This window comes from Agelaius phoeniceus, chromosome 21, assembly GCF_051311805.1.
Source record: "Agelaius phoeniceus isolate bAgePho1 chromosome 21, bAgePho1.hap1, whole genome shotgun sequence".
Classification (NCBI taxonomy): domain Eukaryota; kingdom Metazoa; phylum Chordata; class Aves; order Passeriformes; family Icteridae; genus Agelaius; species Agelaius phoeniceus.
The window spans coordinates 5,707,342-5,726,373 of NC_135285.1; the positions used below are offsets into that span (position 1 = coordinate 5,707,342).

The 19,032-nt window shown below is 62.0% G+C and overlaps 4 protein-coding genes across 12 annotated transcripts; all 4 read left to right on the forward strand.

Moving 5' to 3' along the window:
- The first annotated feature begins 74 nt into the window (after positions 1-74).
- Positions 75-2,995, forward strand: DPM2 (dolichyl-phosphate mannosyltransferase subunit 2, regulatory). Its single transcript, XM_054646487.2, has 4 exons — positions 75-151; positions 837-926; positions 2,209-2,311; positions 2,599-2,995. The coding sequence occupies exons 1-4, from the start codon at positions 149-151 to the stop codon at positions 2,655-2,657; spliced, it is 255 nt and encodes an 84-aa protein (XP_054502462.1). The 5' UTR covers positions 75-148; the 3' UTR covers positions 2,658-2,995.
- A 922-nt stretch (positions 2,996-3,917) lies between these two features.
- Positions 3,918-7,108, forward strand: ST6GALNAC4 (ST6 N-acetylgalactosaminide alpha-2,6-sialyltransferase 4). 2 transcript variants are annotated; one of them, XM_054646486.2, is made up of 7 exons: positions 3,918-4,037; positions 4,944-5,020; positions 5,266-5,436; positions 5,574-5,986; positions 6,122-6,229; positions 6,311-6,496; positions 6,782-7,108. In XM_054646486.2, the coding sequence occupies exons 2-7, from the start codon at positions 5,009-5,011 to the stop codon at positions 6,792-6,794; spliced, it is 903 nt and encodes a 300-aa protein (XP_054502461.1). In that variant the 5' UTR covers positions 3,918-4,037; positions 4,944-5,008; the 3' UTR covers positions 6,795-7,108. The 2 variants fall into 2 exon arrangements, with proteins under 2 accessions (XP_054502461.1, XP_077045142.1); XM_077189027.1 differs by lacking the exon at positions 3,918-4,037 and adding an exon at positions 4,522-4,638.
- Positions 7,109-8,013: 905 nt separating this feature from the next.
- Positions 8,014-11,181, forward strand: ST6GALNAC6 (ST6 N-acetylgalactosaminide alpha-2,6-sialyltransferase 6). Of its 6 annotated transcripts, none has more exons than XM_077189029.1 (6): positions 8,014-8,168; positions 8,616-8,730; positions 9,789-9,906; positions 10,073-10,470; positions 10,663-10,770; positions 10,850-11,181. In XM_077189029.1, the coding sequence occupies exons 2-6, from the start codon at positions 8,714-8,716 to the stop codon at positions 11,037-11,039; spliced, it is 831 nt and encodes a 276-aa protein (XP_077045144.1). In that variant the 5' UTR covers positions 8,014-8,168; positions 8,616-8,713; the 3' UTR covers positions 11,040-11,181. The 6 variants fall into 6 exon arrangements, with proteins under 6 accessions (XP_077045144.1, XP_077045145.1, XP_077045143.1 ...); XM_077189030.1 differs by having other exon boundaries at positions 8,055-8,210; XM_077189028.1 differs by having other exon boundaries at positions 8,058-8,216.
- Positions 11,182-13,676: 2,495 nt separating this feature from the next.
- AK1 (adenylate kinase 1) lies at positions 13,677-18,430 on the forward strand. 3 transcript variants are annotated; one of them, XM_077189203.1, is made up of 7 exons: positions 13,677-13,756; positions 15,023-15,063; positions 16,192-16,227; positions 16,727-16,890; positions 17,093-17,209; positions 17,729-17,920; positions 18,210-18,430. In XM_077189203.1, the coding sequence occupies exons 2-7, from the start codon at positions 15,054-15,056 to the stop codon at positions 18,273-18,275; spliced, it is 585 nt and encodes a 194-aa protein (XP_077045318.1). In that variant the 5' UTR covers positions 13,677-13,756; positions 15,023-15,053; the 3' UTR covers positions 18,276-18,430. The 3 variants fall into 3 exon arrangements, with proteins under 3 accessions (XP_077045318.1, XP_077045319.1, XP_077045320.1); XM_077189204.1 differs by having other exon boundaries at positions 13,743-13,777; positions 15,020-15,063; XM_077189205.1 differs by lacking the exon at positions 13,677-13,756 and adding an exon at positions 14,794-14,826.
- The last annotated feature ends 602 nt before the right edge of the window (positions 18,431-19,032 follow it).

Sequence of the window (19,032 nt, forward strand, 5' to 3'; positions counted from 1 at the left end):
CTCCGGGAGGTGACGGAGCTCGGGGCGGGGCTTCGCACGCCCCGCCCGCCCCCGCTGATTGGCCGCTCCCGGGGCGGGGCTGGCGCACCGCTTCCTGATTGGCGGTCGTGCCGGAAAGGCGGGGCCGGCGGGGAGGAGGCCGGGCGCCATGGTGAGTGCGGGCCCGGCCCGGAGCGAGCGGGACCCCGAGGCGGGGACGGAGGGGAGGGGAGGGTCGGTCCCTGCTCGTCCCGGTGTGACGGGGGGCTTGGGCCGGATCGCGGCCCGGAGCCCTGGCCAGGCTCCCTGACTGGAGAGACTGGGCCCAGTCTCCCGGGAGCGGCCCCTGAGATGCGGTGCGTGAGCCGGCTGAGGGAGCTGTGATGGTGTTCGCAGGGGTCTTGGGATAAGGGGAGAGACGAGAATGTTGACTCCATGTTTCAGAAGGCTTGATTTATTATTTTATGATATATATTAAAACTATACTAAAAGAATAGAAGAAAGGATTTCATCAGAAGGCTAGCTAAGAACAGAAAAAGAAGGAATGAATAACAAAGGCTTGTGACTGACCGAGACAGCCCGGACAGCTGGACTGTGATTGGCCATTAATTGGAAACAACCACATGAGACCAATCCAGATGCACCTGTTGCCTTCCACAGCAGCAGATAATCATTGTTTACATTTTGCTCCTGAGGAAAGGATTTTTCATAAAATGTGTGTGTGACAGGGAGCTGCCGGTGACACGGCCCGGCCGCCCCCGGTGCGGTGCCCCTGCCCCCGGTCTCGCTCCCCGCCGCAGGAGCCCTGAGCCGCTCGGGCCCAGGCGTGGCCATCCCGCTCTGTCTCTCCTTTGCAGGCCACAGCGACGGACCAGCTGGTTGGGTTTGGCTTGGTCGCCTTCAGCCTCGTCCTCTTTGTTTACTACACCCTCTGGATCATCGTGCTGGTACGCGGCTCCTCTGGCCAATATAAGCCCAGTCACTCCACACTCACGTGTTCCCCCGCCCTTTGTCCGGGTGATGATGTGTCTGTGTGCCTGAAGGACTTTTGACTTCTGGGTTAAAAATGTCAGGGTAGATCTTCCTCTGTGTGCTGGCACTGTCCTTGTCCCATCTGGGTGTCCCTGGCCTTGCCTGGGCAGGACCAAACATTGATTGTGGTGGCCACCTGCTGTTCCAAGCCAGGCTGACCCAGCCAGGGCTGGATGAGCCATTGGGAAGAGCTGAAGCCTGGCCCTGATAGAGGTGTAGTCATCAATGTCCACATCCCCCAGATTCCTGGTTCTGGTGGGAGATGACAGAGGGAAACATTGAGACAAATCTTAACAAATCTGGTAGGGAGGACAAGAGTTTAGGGAATGCAGGGCTCTGGGAAAGTGAGGCTGCCCATCTGAGGTCAGCTGAGGTCATTGGTGATTTTCTCCCTGGAAAGAAACTTCTCCTCACGAGCTTTCCAGGTATGAGAGGCCAGGTTCAGCCTTGGACTAACATCTGAACTCCCACCAGCTTCCCCTCCACCTCCAAGGGGTTTGAATTCCCCTCTTGCATCGCTCACTCTGCTGCCTGATCCGTGTCTGTGCTCCCGGCATTCCCAGAGCTGCAGGAGCATTCCCGTCCTCACAGTGCTCCCAGAACTGCAGGATTATTCCAGTCCTCACAGTGCTCCCAGAGCTGCAGGAGCATTCCCGTCCTCACAGTGCTCCCAGAGCTGCAGGATTATTCCAGTCCTCCCAGTGCTCCCAGAGCTGCAGGATTATTCCAGTCCTCCCAGTGCTCCCAGAACTGCAGGAGCATTCCAGTCCTCCCAGTGCTCCCAGAGCTGCAGGAGCATTCCAGTCCTCCCAGTGCTCCCTGGTGTCCAGAGCCTTCCACAGCCTCTGCACAGGGATCCTGCTGGGATAATCACGGAGCAGAGCTGGTGCCAGCTGCTCCCTCCTGCAGGACAGAGGGACAGACACTGGGGTTTGCTGTGTTCTGCACCAGCAGCTCTGCCCACCCCGAGCCTCCGGGGCTGTGGGACCCTGTGCCAGCCCCACAGCCCCCCCTCATTGTCCCCTGAACCCCAAACCTTCCCTGCCCACCCGCTCTTGTCTCTGTGGCCGAGCCACCTGCAGGTCTGGGCACCTTTTTCAGCCATCTCACACCAGACATTTCCATGTTTGTCCCAAACCCTCGAGGCTGCACCGGAGGTGTTGTGGGCACCTGCTGACCCCCTCTGTGTCCCTGCAGCCCTTCATGGACAGCGACCATGGGATCCACCAGTTCTTCCTGCCTCGGGAATATGCAGTTATCATCCCCATGACAGCCGGGCTGCTGCTGCTGCTATTTATAGGTGAGAGTTGTTTCTGTGCTTCTAATTAGAAACTTCTAAATTAGGAAGAGAGAAAAAGGTTGCTAGGGGTTTAGTTAATGTGTGACACTCACAGCGCTCTCTGTGGTTACTGTTGCAGCTTAGCCTGGCACGGGGGCTGTGTTTGTGTGTGGGTTTTGGCTGTTTGAGCCTCTGGACAGCAGAATTTTCTTGCTCTCTGTTGATATTCTGTTTCTCATTGCCAGGTGTTGTAGAAGTGCCTGGAATTAAAAGTTTCCTACCTGAATTGGTTCTGTCTGTCTCGGCAGGTGTTTTTATAATGTTTGTCACGTGGAAGAGTGGGAAACACGCCAAGAAATCAGACTGAAGGCCCAGCTGAGGAGATGAGGAAGTGCCCACGCTGCAGCATCACAGCCAGGAAAAGACTTTTCCTGCAGCTCCAGGCAGACATCTCCAAGGTGCCCAGCACTGAGCTGCTCCCACGTTCCCTCCTGCAGAGACTAAACCTGTAGTTTACAATTCACTGACCAAAGAGAAGCAGGATTCATCCAAGGCTCATCAAGTGAGGGACCAGAGCCCCTGCTGAGGGACCTGCTCCCCAGCTGGGGCTGCCCTGCCCACTCTGGGCACTCCTTCCCTTCAGCTCTGGCTCGGCCCAGTAGTTTGTTCCTTCTGGGAATTTTATTTAAAAGTTTACCTACGGTTTGTGGGGTTTTTTTGATTCACGTCTGAAAGGAGAGAAATGAGACTTTGGGCTTGGAAAGGACAGGTTTGCCTTCTCCATTTGCTTCTGGAAGGGCTAATCACAGTGCTGGGGGCTCTTGCCCTTCTGAAGAGGGACTCCCATGAGGCTGGGTGTGCAGAGGGAGCAGGAACAGTGCTGCCCTCTGTGACCCACCCAGCTGAGGGGGTGGTGAGGAGATGTCCTGGATCACAGGGAAGTGTTGGTAGTGGTTCCCATCACAGCTCTCAGTCCTGGCTGGGTTCCTGCCCTGGACAGGGCTCCATGTGCCAGCCAGGCTGGGGCTGAGCAGGCAGCTGTGGTGGCAGTGTCCTTTCCCTGGGGGGTTCCTCTCCTGGCAGCTCCCCTGGACCATGGCAAGCAGGATCACCCTCAATAAAGGTCTGTAAGTCTCTCTCCCTGTCCTCTGCCATGCCAAGGGGTGCCACAAGCCTGCCAGGGTGGGCTCAGCTGCATGGCCCTGGCAGTGCATGGCATCCTGCTGGTGAGGTCAGGCAGGGAAGCACCAGAGACAACCTGGCCAGAAACGCTGGTTCTGCCATGCCTGGGGCTGCTGTCCCCTGCCTGGGGAGGGCAGATCTGGAGCACTCCAACGCTTCTTGCATGTACTGTGAGCTTCCTGCCAGCAGCATGTCCCACGGTGATGCTGGTGGCTTGGGACACCCCGAGGGCCACAGCTGAGCCTGGCTGCAGGAGCCAGCAGAGGGTCCAGAGGTGAGGCTCTGGCTGGGGGTTTGTTTCCAGCTCTTGCAGAAGCTGCCAGGCCATGCTGAGCTGTCGAGCCTCTTGCTGCTCTTCCCTGCTGCTCACCTGCGTTCAGGGCTCAGCCCATCCCACAGGGCTGGTTTTGGGCTGGGCAGAAGGAAGCAAAGAGTGGAGAATTCCACAGTAACTGAGCAGCTGCCGGTGTAACCTCCTCCTCCAGCCTCGCTTCCTGTGCAGGAGCCCAGTGCTGTCCCTGTCACTTTCCCTGTGGTCCCAGGCTGTGCAGGACAATAAGAGAAGGTTGGTTTCAAGGTAACATCTCATGTTTCTTTATCTGCAGTAGGAGAAATCCGATGCCCCCCCACCCAGGCCAGCAGGCAGCTCGCTCTGGGGACACTTCCCATGGGTGTTCTGTGGCCTGACCCGGTCAGGTAGGGCTGCAGGTGATGGGCAGCCCCTGGGGCCATTGGATGGGGTCTGGGCTACCTCACCTGCCCTGATCCCACTCCTGAGCCATCCCGGATCCTCGTGGTGTCCCGTGGTGCGCGGAGGTGAGAGAGCCCAGGCCACAGGGAGGCTGCAGCACCCCCGAGCGGGACGGGACCCCGAGAGGGCAGAGCGAGAGCGGGAAAGAGCCCTGGGGTCGCTGCCGAGGCACACGGTGGGGCGAGAGGCGGGGATCGGTACCGGGACACACGAGCTGGGTGCCGGGGTCGGTCCCGCTGCGCCGGGCACGAGCCCGCGGGCACGGGCGGGCGCGCCGCCGAGGAGCGGGGTCGCGGGGCGGGGCGGGGGCGGTCCCGGTGCCGGTTCCGGCAGTGCCCGCTCGGCTCCGCCCCCGCCGCGGCCCGGCAGCCCCGCTCCGGGCGGGATGCAGGAGCCGCCGGTGGATCCCGGCTCGGTGAGTGGGGCCGGCACCGGGAACCGGGGATGCCGCTCCGGGGAGACCCCCCGGGCCCGAGCCCTGCCCGGCGGGGCGGCACCCGAGGGGCACGGGAGGAACGGTGCACGGAGGGGAAACGGCGCATGGAGGGGGAACGGCACACGTGGGGCACCCCTGGGAAGGGGAATGGGAATGGGAATGGGAATGGGAATGCGCGGGGGGGATCGCGGTGATGGCCTCGGGGGGGTCCCGGCACGAGGCGTGGAGGGGAACCCCGGGCGCTGGGGACCGGGGCGATCCCGCTGAGCCCCCTCCGCTTGCAGGGTGAGAGCCCCCACCCTGCCGGTGACCCCCGGAGCCCGCCCGGGGATCCGCCAGGCCCCCGAGCATGAAGACGCTGGTGAGTACCCGCTGGGACAGGGGGCGAGGGGCCGGGGGGCTGAGCCCGGCTGCTGCCGGTGCCCGCGGGCGGCACGGAGCCCGTAGGGCACGGAGTGAGCCGGGCCCGGCACCCCGCACCGCTCCCCCCACACACCTCAACACCCTCCGAGGGGCAGCTCCCCCATGGCCGCGGGGCCACCGGCAGCCGGCACGGGCCCGGTGCACGTGGGCAGGCCCGGAGAGCTCCCCTCGCTCTGCTCCCAGGTCCGGCTCTTCCTATCGCTGGTGTGCGTGGCGGTGACGGCGGTGCTGTACATCCTGCTCTGCTCCCACACTCGTGTGCAGCGCTGCTGCTCGGCCCCGGCGCTGCGGGGCAGCCCCGCCACGTCCGGCGTCCGCAGCTTCCAGGGCTACAGCCGCGTTCCCGACGGGAAGGTGCGTGGGGATGGAGCAGCGCTAGGGCAGCTCGGCCCACCTGTGCCTCGGTTTCCCTGTCCTTTGGGAAGGGCGGGCAGGGGCTGTGGTGTATCCAGCTGGAGGGAAGGAGGAGCTGACGGTGCCTTTCCCCACAGCCGCTGGAGCGAGCGCTGTGCCGCCAGTGCGCCGTCGTCTCCAGCTCGGGGCAGATGCTGGGCTCGCAGCTGGGAGCGGCCATCGACGGGCAGGAGTGTGTCCTGCGCATGAACCATGCCCCCACCACCGGCTACGAGCAGGACGTGGGGACACGCAGCACCATCCGGGTGGTGTCACACACCAGCGTCCCGCTGCTGCTGAGGAACCAGCCCTACTTCTTCCAGCAGTCCCAAGAGACCCTTTACTTCATCTGGGGGCCAGCAAAAAAGATGAACAGGGAGAAGATGGGCTCAACCTACCAGGCACTGGTCAAGGTGATGGAGAAGTACCCCCAGCTGCAGATCTACACCCTGACTGAGGAGAAGATGACATACTGCGACAATGTCTTCCAGAATGAGACAGGGAAGAACAGGTACTGCTGGCTCCTGAGGTCAGGAGGTCTCATGAGGTCACCCTCATGTACCTATCCCCCATCAAACACCCATAGTGGTGGCATTACCACCCGAGGGGGTGCCACCCACTCCAGTGTGACCACGATGCTTTGCAGGATGAAATCCGGCTCCTTCCTGAGCACGGGCTGGTTCACCATGATCCTGGCCATGGAGCTGTGCGAGCAGATCTGTGTTTTTGGCATGGTCAGCGACAGCTACTGCAGGTGTGGGGGGCTGGCAGGGGCAGGTGTGGGGTGGTCTGGTGTCCCCCCAAGTCCCACACTCACCCTGTGCCCTCCTGCCAGGGAAAAGAACCACTCCAGCGTGCCGTACCATTACTTTGAGAAGGGCCGGCTGGACGAGTGCAGGATGTACCTGATGCACGAGCAAGCTCGGCGTGCCGGGCACCGCTTCATCACTGAGAAAGCCATCTTCTCCCGCTGGGCCAAGAAGAGGAACATTGTCTTCAACCACTCATCCTGGACAGGCAGGTAGGGCACCAGCCACAGCGTGAGCCAGCAGGAGCCTCAGCAGCAGGGCAGCTCTCATCCTGCAGCAACACGTCTCAGCTCTGCCAGTGGCACGGCTGGACACCTTCTGCCAAGCCCTGCAGCAGGGAGTCTCCATCTCTGCCGTAGCAGTGCCTGTTTCCCAGCTGGTGGATGGGCTGGGAAGCCCCTGTTGGTACATGGGGGGCATGGGCCTGACCCATGCAGCCCCACTGGCTCCAAACTGGATGGAGCCAGGGAGACCTGGTTTTCTGCTCTCTCTACCAGGAGGAATATTTAATGCAGGATTAGACGTGCTGCTGGACTCCAGCAGGACATGGGGCAGAAATGCTCAGCCCTGCCAGGGCCACAAACCTGTGCCTCTCACAGGTATGAAGCTCTGCTGTGGTTCTTGCCCCACTTGTACCCTCTGGACAGTGCTGGGTGTGGGGTGCAGGCTGGATCCAGGCTCTGCCTTCTGCTGCTTGGTGCCTGCAGCCCCTCAGCTGGAAGCCCTGGAGCGACCTGTGCCCTAGGGGCTATGAATTGCCTTGTCACAAGTGTCCTTGGATTCAGACCAAAGCAAACGTGGCCATTAAAATTGTTTTTAATTCAGTGGTGCCCCTTGCAGTGCCCCTTGTGGTGCCCCTTTCTGTGCCCCTTGTGGCTGCAGGACAGGACAGGGAGTGAGGGAGGGGGGATACTCAACACCTCATCACAGGCTGCCAGGCTATAAATAAGATGAGGAGGTGACAAGGGGGTAGAGCTGAGCCTAAACATGGAAGAGGGTGCTGAAAGCAGTTGAGGTTATTTGGAAACCAGCAGCTGCATCTCCACAGGATGGGTGCTGGGTCTGGGGTGATCCTCAGTCCCACAGAGCTCAGTGCTGCTGGGCTGTCACAGAGCACTGGCAGCTCCCATGTCCCTGGGGAGATGGGAGAGGCCATGGGCCAGTGCATGGCCCTGAGCCCACAGCAGCCCTTTGAACATGTAAACAGATGCCGACCGTTTGGGTGGGTCCGGTGCTGTCTGGGGGCCAGGGGCAAGAAGAGGAGCAGACATGAGAGGGGGAGCATTGAGGAGCGAGTGGTGCAGGAACTGGGGGTGCTGCCAGGGCTGCTTCCTGCAGGGCAGTGCAGCACAGGAGCCCATGGAGCTCATGCCTGCCACCTCAGCTTCCACAGCCCTGCGCAGGGCAAGGCATCACCGGCACAGCGAGGCCAGAATCGCTCTGGACACGCGTCAGGGATGCCGGTTCCTGCCAGAGCTGGAGCTCTCCCCCTGCGCCACGAAACCCCCGAGCGGGGCCCTGAGCTGCCGGGCCGGTGTGGGTGAGACCTCGGCATCCCAGCAATGCGCTGCGCCCGGCAGCGGGCAGGCACGGCGGGCTGCTCCTGGCACGGCCGGGCAGCGCTGCCCCCCATCCCCGCTGCCCGCACCGGTGCCCTCGGGGACCGGGGAATCAGTCCCGGTCTTTCCCGGCGGCTCTCCCGATCCTGGGAGGGCGGCACTAGGACCCGGCGGTGCTTCTCCATCCCGTGAGGGCGGCACTAGGACCCGGCGGTGCTCGCCCATGCCGGGAGGGCGGCACTAGGACCCGGCCTGGGCGGCGGGAGCGGTGCGGTCGGGATCGGCAGCGCTATCAGCAGCGGCAGCGATATCAGTGACGGCCGCGGTAACGGCACCGCCATCGGCAGCGCTATCAATATCGGCAGCGGTACCGGTATCGGCAGCGGTACCGGGGTGCACTGCGGGCCGGAGCGGCCGGTGGAGCTCGCGCGTCCCCGCCGGGCCCGTTCAGCCGGTGCAGGGGCGGAACGCGCCGCGGCCGGGGGGGAAGCGGCCCCTGCCCCCGGGGCCGGTGACAGGGGATGGAGGGGCAGGAAGGGTCCGGGGATGGAGGGGCGGAAAGGGTCCGGCTCCCTCCCGTGTCGCCGCGGCCCCCGCCGGGGGTGGGGGATGCTCCCCGGGGCGGGGGAGGACTCGCCCGTAGGAGCGGCGGGAGGTTCGCACCCCGGGCCGGGGGGGTTTTCCCTTCCCGGAGGGCGGGAGGGTTCGCATCCGGGGCCGGGGGACGCCCGGCGGAGGAGGGGGCCGGCTCTGAAGCAGCCTTTTCCCGCAGAGCGACGATGTGAGCCCCGGTCCCGGGCATGGCCGAGCCCGCCGGAGGGGCCGGGCAGCGCCCGCCGCCCGCGGGGCGCAGGAGGTGACGGACTCCCCATGAGAGCCCCCAGCAGGTGAGGTAAGGCCGCCGGGACCCCTCCGTGGGGCTCCACATGGCCCGAGAGCTGTGGAGGGAGCGAAGTGGGGTCCGGGAGTGGGGTCTCACAGCTCCCCAGCCTTTGGACAACGAAGCCCCTCAGCGTCACCACACCGGCCGCGGCCTGGGCTCCCCGGGCAGGCTGGTACCTTCTGGCACCACCGGCGGCCCTGAGAGCGTTTCGAGGTGTCAGCTCCCCCCAGGGGTTGATCTCAAGCTGTTGCATAATTTTCCGTGTGACAATTAGTAAAGAGGCTTCAGTGGTTTTTAATTTCCATTTGCTTGGAGCGCTCCAGGAATGGCTGGGGCTCACTAACCAGGGCTCCCAGAACTAAACTGGGTCAGTCCACTTGGAGTGGAAGTTAGAGTGGGTCCCGGGGCTGGACGGATGCAATCCAATGCATGCACTGAGTGGAGCAGGTCTCACTTCCTTCCATTCCCTCCTGATCCAAGGCTCCTGTGGTGGTGGTTTTAATAGAATTTCACTGCACGAGCAGCAGGTTGACCCTCCCTAACCCTGCGGTTTGAGTGGTTTCATCCCCACGAGGGGAGGATAATCCTCCCTGGACCCAGCTTAACGTGGGGATTCCCCAGGCACAAGTTGCAGCTGGATTTGGCTCTTCCACACCCTGGAGTCTGCCCAGCCTCTGTCAACAGCATTTCTTTCCCCCTCATAAATTCCGGGGGATTGTTCTCCTCTTCAGAGGGGGACATGGAGACTTGTCCAGCCTGGCATGGGGACAGTGGGCCAGGCTGGGGGTGACCACACGCCTTGCAGGTGCTCACGGGACGCCGGCGATCGCTGTGTGCTGAGGCTGGCACAGAGACATGAGTGGCAACACGGTGAGTGCCAGAGAATCACCTCGGGGACCTCCTGGGGACAGCAGGCAATCCTGCTGGAGATGCCTTGGGAGAGGGGTGGATGCACCCCCGTGGGTGGGGGCAGCGGCTGACGCTGTCCCCCCGCCCGCAGAGCCAGCGCGCCGCCGCCCTGGGGGTCCTCTTTGCCCTGATCATGTTGCTGATCATCTACAGCTCCGGCAACGGGAGCGAGGTGTTCCCCTACAGCCGCCTGCGGGGCAGAGCCCGCCGGCCCCCCGACCTCAAGAAGTGGGGGGTGAAAAGCGGGTACCTGCCTGTCTGTGGGAACAAGGTACGGGCTGGGCAGCAGGGCCGGGCCCAGGTGGTGACACAGGGTCTGTCCCTCTGCTGGCATCCTGCCCAACTGTCCCCTCCCGAGGACAGCGGCTCCGCAGGGAACAGTGCCCTGCCCACGGTGACACCAGAAGTCACCTGCTGATGGTGCTTGTCATCACCAGACCCTGACTGCCCGCTGCCACCAATGCGTCATTGTCACCAGCTCCAGCCACCTCCTGGGCACCCACCTGGGCACGGCCATCGACGGGGCTGAGTGCACCATCCGCATGAACGATGCTCCCACCACGGGCTACAGTGCTGATGTGGGCAATAAGACCAGCTTCCGTGTGGTGGCCCACTCCAGCCTCTACCGTGTCCTCAAGCGGCCCCAGGAGTTCGTCAACAAGACCCCAGAGACCATGTTCATCTTCTGGGGGCCGCCCACCAAGATGCAGAAGAGCCTCCTGAAGATCATCCAGCGCGTCTGCGCCTCGTTCCCCAACATGACAGCCTACGTTGTCTCCCCCAGCCGCATGAAGCAGTTTGATGACCTGTTTCGGGGAGAGACAGGGAAGGACAGGTACCTCAGAGCCACCTCCTGTGCTGTGCCCCCCTTTCTGCAGGCTCCCAAGACAGAGCTGACTCTCAGAGCTGCTTCATGGGCTGCAGCATTGAGCTGGGGGAGTCCCTGAGGCACATTGGGGACACTGAGGGTGTCCATTATCCACACCACCTCACCCCTGTCATCCTTGCTGTTGCTTTTCCTCCCCAGGGAGAAGTCTCGCTCGTGGCTCAGCACTGGCTGGTTCACCATGGTGATCGCGGTGGAGCTGTGTGACGCCATCCACGTCTATGGCATGGTGCCACCCAGCTACTGCGGGTGAGGAGACCCTCAGGGCTCCCCCTCAGCTCCCTGACCCCACCACAGGGCTCACCCCGTGTTTCTCTGCCCCCTGCAGCCGCCACCCCCCACCCCGCCGCCTGCCCTACCACTACTACGAGCCCAAGGGCCCCGACGAGTGCACAACCTACATCCACAACGAGCGGAGCCGCCGCGGCAACCACCACCGCTTCATCACGGAGAAGAGAGTCTTTGCCAGCTGGGCCAGCCTCTACAACATCACCTTCTCCCACCCCACCTGGACCTAGGGGCTGCCCCACGCCTGCTGGGCAGCTGGGATGGATGGGGGGTCCCCTGCATCCCCCTGGCAGTGGTGGATCAGGTGCCCCCAGCTGCCTCCCACAGGACCACTGCTGTTGTGCATGGTGGCTCCTGGCACCTGGGATGTGTTGGGTTTTGAGCTGGGTTTTGGACCAGGTGGTGAATGTAAAACTTGGGGTGTCCCCCCTCCATGTGCAGGATACTTGGGGGTGATATCCTGCCCCATCCTGGTCCATGCACATTGCAGCCCCTGTGAGGCTGTAAGGGGGTTCCAGGTCCCCTTGGCTCAGTTTTGGTTTGCAAAGCTTCTGGGGTCACCACAGAGACTCTTTCCCTTAAACATTTGGGTGAGGAGACCCCTTTGGGAGCTCAGCCCCCCTCTGGCATCCCAAGCCCCTCATCCCAGTCCTCAGTCATCCTTCCCACAGGAAAACCCCACAGTTTCTGGTGGGACCCCACAGGGGTGACATTACCACCCTCCCTGTCCCAGCACCTCTGCACCCCACACTGCCAAAACCTTTTCTAAATGAAAGATGGGATTTTTGGGAGCTTTTAGGGGGTTTTGGCTTTTTTTCTCCTGCTTCTAATCCTGGGGTTTCTACTGGGGTTTCCTGGATGAAGGAGTGAGCAGGGGCTGCTCATTAGTGGAAACAAAGAGCCAGCAGCTGCTCATAAACAATTTAGAAGTGGGCAGGTAGTGGGGGGAAGTGGTGCCTCTTGGCACCCTGTGGCTGGGACAGGACTTTGTTACTAATTTCTCAGCAGCAGAGAAGTTGATCTGGGGAAAGCACCTGAAGATGGTGTGTTTGGGTGCTGAGCCTTGGCAGGAATCCATTCCTCAGTTTCCCTCTGGCTGTGGCTGGGGTTTTGGGGGGCTCAATGCTGGGGGAAGCAGCGGGACACCCATGTTTTGTAATTGTTTGTACAGGAATAAATATTGCTGCAGTCTGTTACCTTGAGCCCTGGCTCTGGATGGGTTTTTGGGGATGAAGGCAGTGACCCCCAGCCATACGGTCCCTGGGCACTCAGGTGACCAGCATGTCCAGGTGGGATCCATGTCCAGTCCCTGGCTGACTCCAGCTCTGACAGTGACAGGTGACACCTGAGACCCCCCCAGCTTGTGTCACCCGCAGCCAGGTGCCCTGGGGTCACAGGGTCTTGGGATGGGGTCTCTGCAGCCACAGAGGAGGAGGAAGGGCAGGTAAGTGCCAGGACTGGGAGATCACCATTGCCTGTCTAAAGTCTGGTGGCACAGAAGGGCTTTGCCAAGAGATGAGCACAGAAGGGAGCAGCACCATGGCACTGGCTCTGAGCCTGGTCTGGCACATCCAGACGGGCTGTGCAGGGGCAGCTGCTCATACACATGTCACTGGTCAAACAGATCACCCCAGCTCGTGGGATAGACAGCACCTGCAGCCACCGAAGCTCCTCTTCCTCCTGCTGAATTGTAAGAGGAATTTGAGATAAGATAAAGGTGGTGCTATCGTCCGAGCATTATCTCAGATTAGGGGTGGTAAATAAAACTGGTGGAGAAGAATGTGTCACTGATAAAGGACACAAAGAATCCACAAGGAAAGCCAGCCAGGTAACTGGTGGATGGGATCAGCTCCAGCTGGGTGGAAGGTAATTCTGACGGGGAGATTGACAGGGACTCGACTGGAAGAGAGACTGAGCATGGGATTAATTAGCATTAGAAGAGAGGGAATCATTTAACCAATGGAATGAAGGAGCTGTGTAGCCAATGAGCATTAATGCCTTCATTTGCAAAAATGTATAAATAGTGAGAAGTTTTCAACAACCTCGGGACCCCCACCACCACAAACACCAGGGTGGGGAAGGACCAGTGGGATGCTGAGGGACCCACAGGTGGTGACAATCTTCTGCTTCACCGATCTCTCTCTCTACCCCACATCCACAATCCCTCTTTTCTATTTCTTTCTCTACCTCACATTTTATCATTAAATAAAACCTGTACTATTGGCTTTGGCATCCAGCATCTCTCAGTGAGCAGATGTTAACAAAGACACAACACCCGCGGGGTTTTACACCCCTGGAGCTGAGGGAGAGAGGTGTGTGAGCTGGGGTGGGGGCATGGGGATATAGGGATGGGGACATAAGGACATTAGGGACAAGGGTGGTGACAGTAGGGATGGGAATGGGGACATAAGGACATTAGGGACAAGGGTGGTGACACTAGGGATGGGAATGGGGACATGGAGATTGATGGGGACATTAGGGAGGGGCATAGGGATGGGATGGGAGCATGAGGGTATTAGGGACAAGGATGGGGACATCAGGGACAGGGATGGGCACTGGGGATAGGGATGGGGACATGAGAAGGGAATGGGGGCAGAAGAGGGGAGGCGACACGAGGACAGTGACACGAAAAGCATTCCCGTCCGAGGAGCTGGGGGCGGAGGCGCCCCGGACACCCCGGGCCGGGCCGGGTGGGGCTCCCCTCGCGGGCGGTCCCGCACCCCCGAGCCGGGAGGGTTTAACCGCGCTCCCGCGGCGCTGCCCGTGCGGGCGGCGCTGCCTCGGCCGTGACCGTCCCCGCCGTGTCCCCGCCCGTCCCTCCCGGTGCCCCCGCGCCGCTCGCTCGCGCCGCCGGTGCCGCGCGCTCCCGGCGTGCCCCGCGCCGCCGTGCTCTATAAATAGCGGTACCGGCGGGCCCGGGCGGCGGCGGCGGCGGCGGCGGGGCCAGGTCGGTGCGGGACCCCCGGGCCAGGGCAGTACGGGATCCCCGGGCCGGGGTGGGCACCGCGGGCCCGGGCAGCGCGGGGGGCTTGGCTTGGCGCTTGCCGGGGGTGGCGGGGGCACTGCAGCGGCGCTGGAGCAGCCCGGTGCGGGGCCGGTCCCCGGGAGGGGCTGCGGCGCGCATTCCCCTTCCGTTTGATGGGATGGGATGGGAGGGGTGGCTTGGAGCTGAGATCGCTGGGGCACCCCCGGGTGCAGCCCGCAAGGGCCTTGACTGGGGAGGCACAAGGGCACCCTGAGCCCCCTTCCCACCCTGAGCCCCCTCCCCAGCCCCGGCCCCAGCGGGTCAGCGCCCCCCATCGCCTCCGGACCGGTCACCTGCACACCGCCCTCACCGGCACCCGTGGCACCGCACTGGACCAGGCACGCAGCTCGCTCTGAGGCCCGCAGCCCCCTGTCACCCCACCAGGACTGCTGCCAGCTGTCCTGGGGCTCAGCACCCCCATAGTCAGGGACCCGGGGGTCCCGCGCTCCCCAGAGCCCCTGGGGGACATGTCAGGACTTTGTCCCCGCAGCGCCGGTGGGATGTGACCCGGTGGGATGTGACCCGGTGCCGGTTTCAGCCCGGCCATTCTTAGCCCCTGCCCTTTCGAGGCTGTAACACGACCTGCCAGCGGCCGCGGGCTCCTCTGGCCGCGGGATGCCCCCTCCCTGCACCCCGTCCGGCCGGTTCGGGGTGACGCACCGTGGCCAAGCAGCTCGGGTGCTGCGGGGCTGGGTGTGGGCAGGTGGGGTGGCCAAACACACCCTCCAGGTCCTGGGGGTGCCATGGGGTGCTGCACCCCCTACCTTAGGACACCCCCCTAAAACCAGCCCGTGGGGAGCTGGGGGTGCTGCCTCCATCCCTCGGTGTTGTGGTGGCACCGGGCATCCCAAGCGGGTTTCCTGCTGTCGGGCAGCACCCCAGGCTGGGATGTGGGCAGGGCAGGGGAGGAAGCCGGCAACGTCACCACGCGTCACCCGGCATGGGGATGCCCTTACCGCAGCCGGATGCGGAGGGTGACTGCTGGGAGCCAGGTGAGTGATGGCCGCAGAGGCAGGGATCCCTCAGCTCCCTGTTCCTGGGCCGAGCCAGAAGTTGTGTCTTCTCTCCCATCCCCCCAGTCTGGGCTTGAAGCTGGGCACCATCATGGCTAAAAAGGGAGACCCTTTTCCTCCCCAGACTCTTGGTGACCTGATGTGCTGAGTTGTTTATCCTTCTCTTTCCTGGCAGCCTTAAGTGCTCCTGTGCCTGAACCATCAGCATGGCGACAGGTGAGTGATCCATCTCCCTGCATGCATTCCAGCTGCATCCGTCCCCTCAGTGTCCCCTGCATCCGTTCCCTCTGCATCTCCCTGTCTCCCTTGTGTCCTTTTCCTTGGTTGCCCCCTGCATCAATCCCCCCCCAGAATTAATCCCCTTTGTCCCCCCTGCACCCATCCCCTCTGCATGCCCCTGTCCCCTTTTATCCAACCCCTTGGGTCCCCCCTGCATCCATCCCCTTGGCCTCCCTGTATCCACCCCCTCTGCATTCCCCTTCCCTCCCTGCCTCTGTCCCTGCATTTGTCCCCATTATGTGCAGCCCTGGTCCTCTTTGCCTTCCCCCCTCCACGTGCCCCTGTGTCCTTGCCTCCCTCCCTTCTGTCCATTCCCCATGTCCCTCCAGCCCCCCCACATGCCCCACATCCCATTGGTCCCTGCCAGACTCTTGGCTCCATCCCCAGCTCTGGGGAGTGCTGGGTGCCAAGGAGTTGAAATTTCATCCAGCTGTAATCAGGAGATGGGAAAGTGGCCCCAGAGCAGCTCAACTTTATTTTTAGCTCTGCTTCCCCCTTCGGCATCACACCCTGGCATCGCCCCACACCTCGGCTGGTGCAGAGACCCCACAGGTGCTGAGAGCCCTGTGCCAGGGTGCTGGGCAGGGGATGGGGCGCTCAGTGCCACTTGCACAGCGGCCACCAAGTCCAGGCACCGATGCTGGGTCCAGGGACTGCCGGGGTTGTGCCAGGTGCTCGAGGTGGCCGTGCCAGCCGAGGCTGCCATGGCCCCAGTTAGCCCAGCGGGGTGAGGAGCCAGCCACAGGGATGGATGAGGCCAGTCCCTGCCTGCAGTGGAGCCGTGGACAATGAGCACCTTTGGGACACCACGTGGCACTGGAATTCCAGCCCCATGGCCAAGGTGCCATGGGGTCTTTGTGCTCAGACGTGGCCACACATCCCAGCCTGCCCAGGTGACCAGGACACACGTCTGCTTCCCTCTCCATCTTCCCCCAGGACTCTCCTGGATCGGGCCCCTCTATCCCCAGGGATGCCTGCCCTGGATCTGGCACCCCCTGGGGACACCTCACTCCCTGATGGACCTTTTGGCTTTTGATAATTTTTTTTTTTCTTTCTCTTTTCCAGAAAAGCTCAAGCAGCACAAAATCATCTTTGTGGTGGGTAAGTCTGTGTCTGGATCCTGTCACTGGTGGGGTCAGCCCAGGCCTTTTCCCTGTACCTCTAGGCTGGGGAAACAGGACTGGAGGCTGAGACTGGGCTATTCCCAGGCACTGTGGGATGGCTCCAGCTTGGCTCCTTGAGTCCAGATGGGTATGGTGCCCCCAGGAGGGCACCTCTGGCCATGCATGGGGTGGCAGCATCTGGGGTAACGTGGCAGTAAATCAGTGGGGGTTGATGTGACAACAAATCCCTGGGAGGTAATGTGACAAAACCTTAGGTGCCATCAGGGTGTGGTGCCCACATGCCAATTCCCAGCAGCCCGTGTCACCCCCAAGCACTTGGGCAACCACGAGGAGCTCTGTCCATCCCTTTGGTGCTGGGCTTGGGGACACCAACAGACATGTCACTGAGCTCTGAGGGCTCGTGTGTGTCTGTGCTGCTGCTCCTGTGTACCCTCCCTCTCCTTACCCATGGCTGGGGGCACACGTGTGCCTTGCAGGTGGCCCTGGCTCGGGCAAAGGGACACAGTGTGAGAAGATCGTGCAGAAGTATGGCTACACCCACCTGTCCACGGGGGACCTGCTGCGGGCAGAGGTCAGCTCAGGCTCGGAGCGGGGCAAGAAGCTGCAGGCCATCATGGAGAAGGGAGAGCTGGTGCCCCTGGTGAGTCCCTACCAGCCACCAGCTGTCACATTATGGGGTGTGCAGGGGTGGCAGTGGGGCCACCACAGTAATGGTTAACACACGGCTCAGGCATCTCTGGCCCTGCCATCCCAGGGCAGGGTTTGCTGCAGGGACCCAGGGATGCTGGGTGGGAGTCCTGTTGTCCCATATCAGCTGTAGCAGCTCTGTCCTCCCCCTCCAGGACACGGTGCTGGACATGCTGAGGGATGCCATGGTGGCCAAAGCAGATGTGTCCAAGGGCTTCCTGATCGATGGATACCCCCGCGAGGTGAAGCAGGGAGAGGAGTTTGAGAAGAAGGTGAGGACTGGTGCCGTGCTGTGCTGTGCTGGGCCGTGCCACAAACCAGCTTAGCACAGGGACTCAATCCAGCAGCAGCCTGGGCTCCCCATCCCAGCAGAGATCACATCCCAGAAGGGTCTAAACTGGGCAGCAGGTCCCCCTGCCTCGGGACAGCCTGTGCCCAGAGCACAGCGGGAGGGAGCAGGGTGTCCTCAGGCTGGCAGAGCGTGACAGCAGTGCTGACATGATGGTGATGGCAGAGAGCCAGGGCTTGGCTGCAGTGTGCCTTTGCCTTCCTCTACATGGCCCTAGAGGCCAGTGGAAGAGTGTCCTGGTGGCTCCCAGACCAAAGCACTGGGAGGCAGGAGATGGTGTGGGGATGTCTCTGTGTCCTGCTGGCCCCCAGACCCATGTGGATGGAGGCAGAGGGTGGTGTGGGGACATTTGTGACCCTCATGCTGACCACCACCACCCCCCAAACCAAACCAGAGCCACACCAACTCAGTGTGGTGACAGCCACGTCCCCTCTGTGCACAGATCGCGCCCCCCACGCTGCTGCTCTACGTGGATGCAGGGAAGGACACGATGGTGAAACGCCTGCTGAAGAGAGGAGAGACCAGCGGGAGGGTGGATGACAATGAGGAGACCATCAAGAAGCGTTTGGAGACCTACTACAAGGCCACTGAGCCTGTCATTGCCTTCTACAAGAGCAGAGGCATTGTCCGCCAGGTAAGCGGGAACGCGGCTGATTGCCAGCACCCCCAGCCCCACAGCCTGGGGCTTGTGTCCCAGGGGAGGGGAAGGGGTGGATGGGGATGATGAGGGAAGCAGGAAAACTCAATCCTGTCTAGTTTGGGATGGGCCTGACCCATGACCCCCTCCAAGGATGGCCTGCACTCCTTTGCCCTAAACAAGCCCTGGTCTCTTCACCCATGGCCAAAATGCATCCTTGGGAGTTCCAGTTGCTCTCGGATGAGAGCCCTCGGGCAAATCCCCCAGCTGTCCCCTCTGTACCCAGCTCAACGCCGAGGGCTCTGTGGAGGAGGTTTTCCAGCAGGTCTGCACCCACCTCGACTGCCTGTAAGCAGCCCCCGGCCCCAGTTCCCCCCAGTGCACTCCAGCAGAGACAGCGGAAGCGGCTTTATCCTGTTTTCGTGGACGGAGCCGTGCGGAGGAAATTTCAAGGACATTGTGTTTGGCTCTTTCCCGTCTCTCCCCAGTAAAGTTCACTGTAATGAATCCAGACTTTATCTTTTTCTTCTGTCGCAGGAAATGAGTTTTTCTTTCCAGAGGTTTTGGGTTGTTTTTTTTTTTTTTTTTTTCTGCCTCTCTGTCCTCCCCCCAGCCCCTCTGGAGCTGATTAAGGGCAGGAAGCGGGTGTTTATCCCGCCGGGGCAGCGGGATGCTGCGCTCAGAGGAAGGGAGGGAGCATCCCGGCCGCTCGCCCCGGCTTCCCAATCCGTGCCTGCAGGGAGCCTGCGTCGGCATCCTCCAGCCAGTCCCGGCCTCCCTCGCTCTGTCCCGATTGCTGAACCCCCTGGTGTCTGGGTGTGTGTCCTGCACATGCCTCCCAGCTCTCCCACTGCCTGCCAGGGGCTGGAGGCGACCGGATTTGGGATGGGGATTTCCAGCACTTTCATGCCTTGGCATTTCCTTGTTTCTGTTGGCTGTCAGGGGTTTTTGGGGTACGCGGTGGCTGCGCTGTGGTGCTTGGTAGAGGCACAATGCCCTGGAGTGGGGTGTTCCCTGTCCTGCTGTGCCTGGACACTCACAGCTCAGCCCTTACCCTGGGGCATAGAGAATGCTCTGGGGACACCCAGGTGAGCCCAGCCACCAGGCTG

Bases quoted from the DNA above. Each gene is read 5' to 3' on its own strand.
- DPM2 (XM_054646487.2), top strand. The intron at 927-2,208 runs GTACGCGGCTCC...GTGTCCCTGCAG, and splicing joins CCCTCTGGATCATCGTGCTG to CCCTTCATGGACAGCGACCA. The intron at 2,312-2,598 runs GTGAGAGTTGTT...CTGTCTCGGCAG, and splicing joins GCTGCTGCTGCTATTTATAG to GTGTTTTTATAATGTTTGTC.
- ST6GALNAC4 (XM_054646486.2), top strand. The intron at 5,987-6,121 runs GTACTGCTGGCT...GATGCTTTGCAG, and splicing joins AATGAGACAGGGAAGAACAG to GATGAAATCCGGCTCCTTCC. The intron at 6,230-6,310 runs GTGTGGGGGGCT...CCCTCCTGCCAG, and splicing joins GTCAGCGACAGCTACTGCAG to GGAAAAGAACCACTCCAGCG.
- ST6GALNAC6 (XM_054646570.2), top strand. The intron at 9,907-10,072 runs GTACGGGCTGGG...TGTCATCACCAG, and splicing joins TGCCTGTCTGTGGGAACAAG to ACCCTGACTGCCCGCTGCCA. The intron at 10,771-10,849 runs GTGAGGAGACCC...TGCCCCCTGCAG, and splicing joins GTGCCACCCAGCTACTGCGG to CCGCCACCCCCCACCCCGCC.
- AK1 (XM_077189203.1), top strand. The intron at 16,228-16,726 runs GTAAGTCTGTGT...TGTGCCTTGCAG, and splicing joins CAAAATCATCTTTGTGGTGG to GTGGCCCTGGCTCGGGCAAA. The intron at 17,921-18,209 runs GTAAGCGGGAAC...CTCTGTACCCAG, and splicing joins GCAGAGGCATTGTCCGCCAG to CTCAACGCCGAGGGCTCTGT.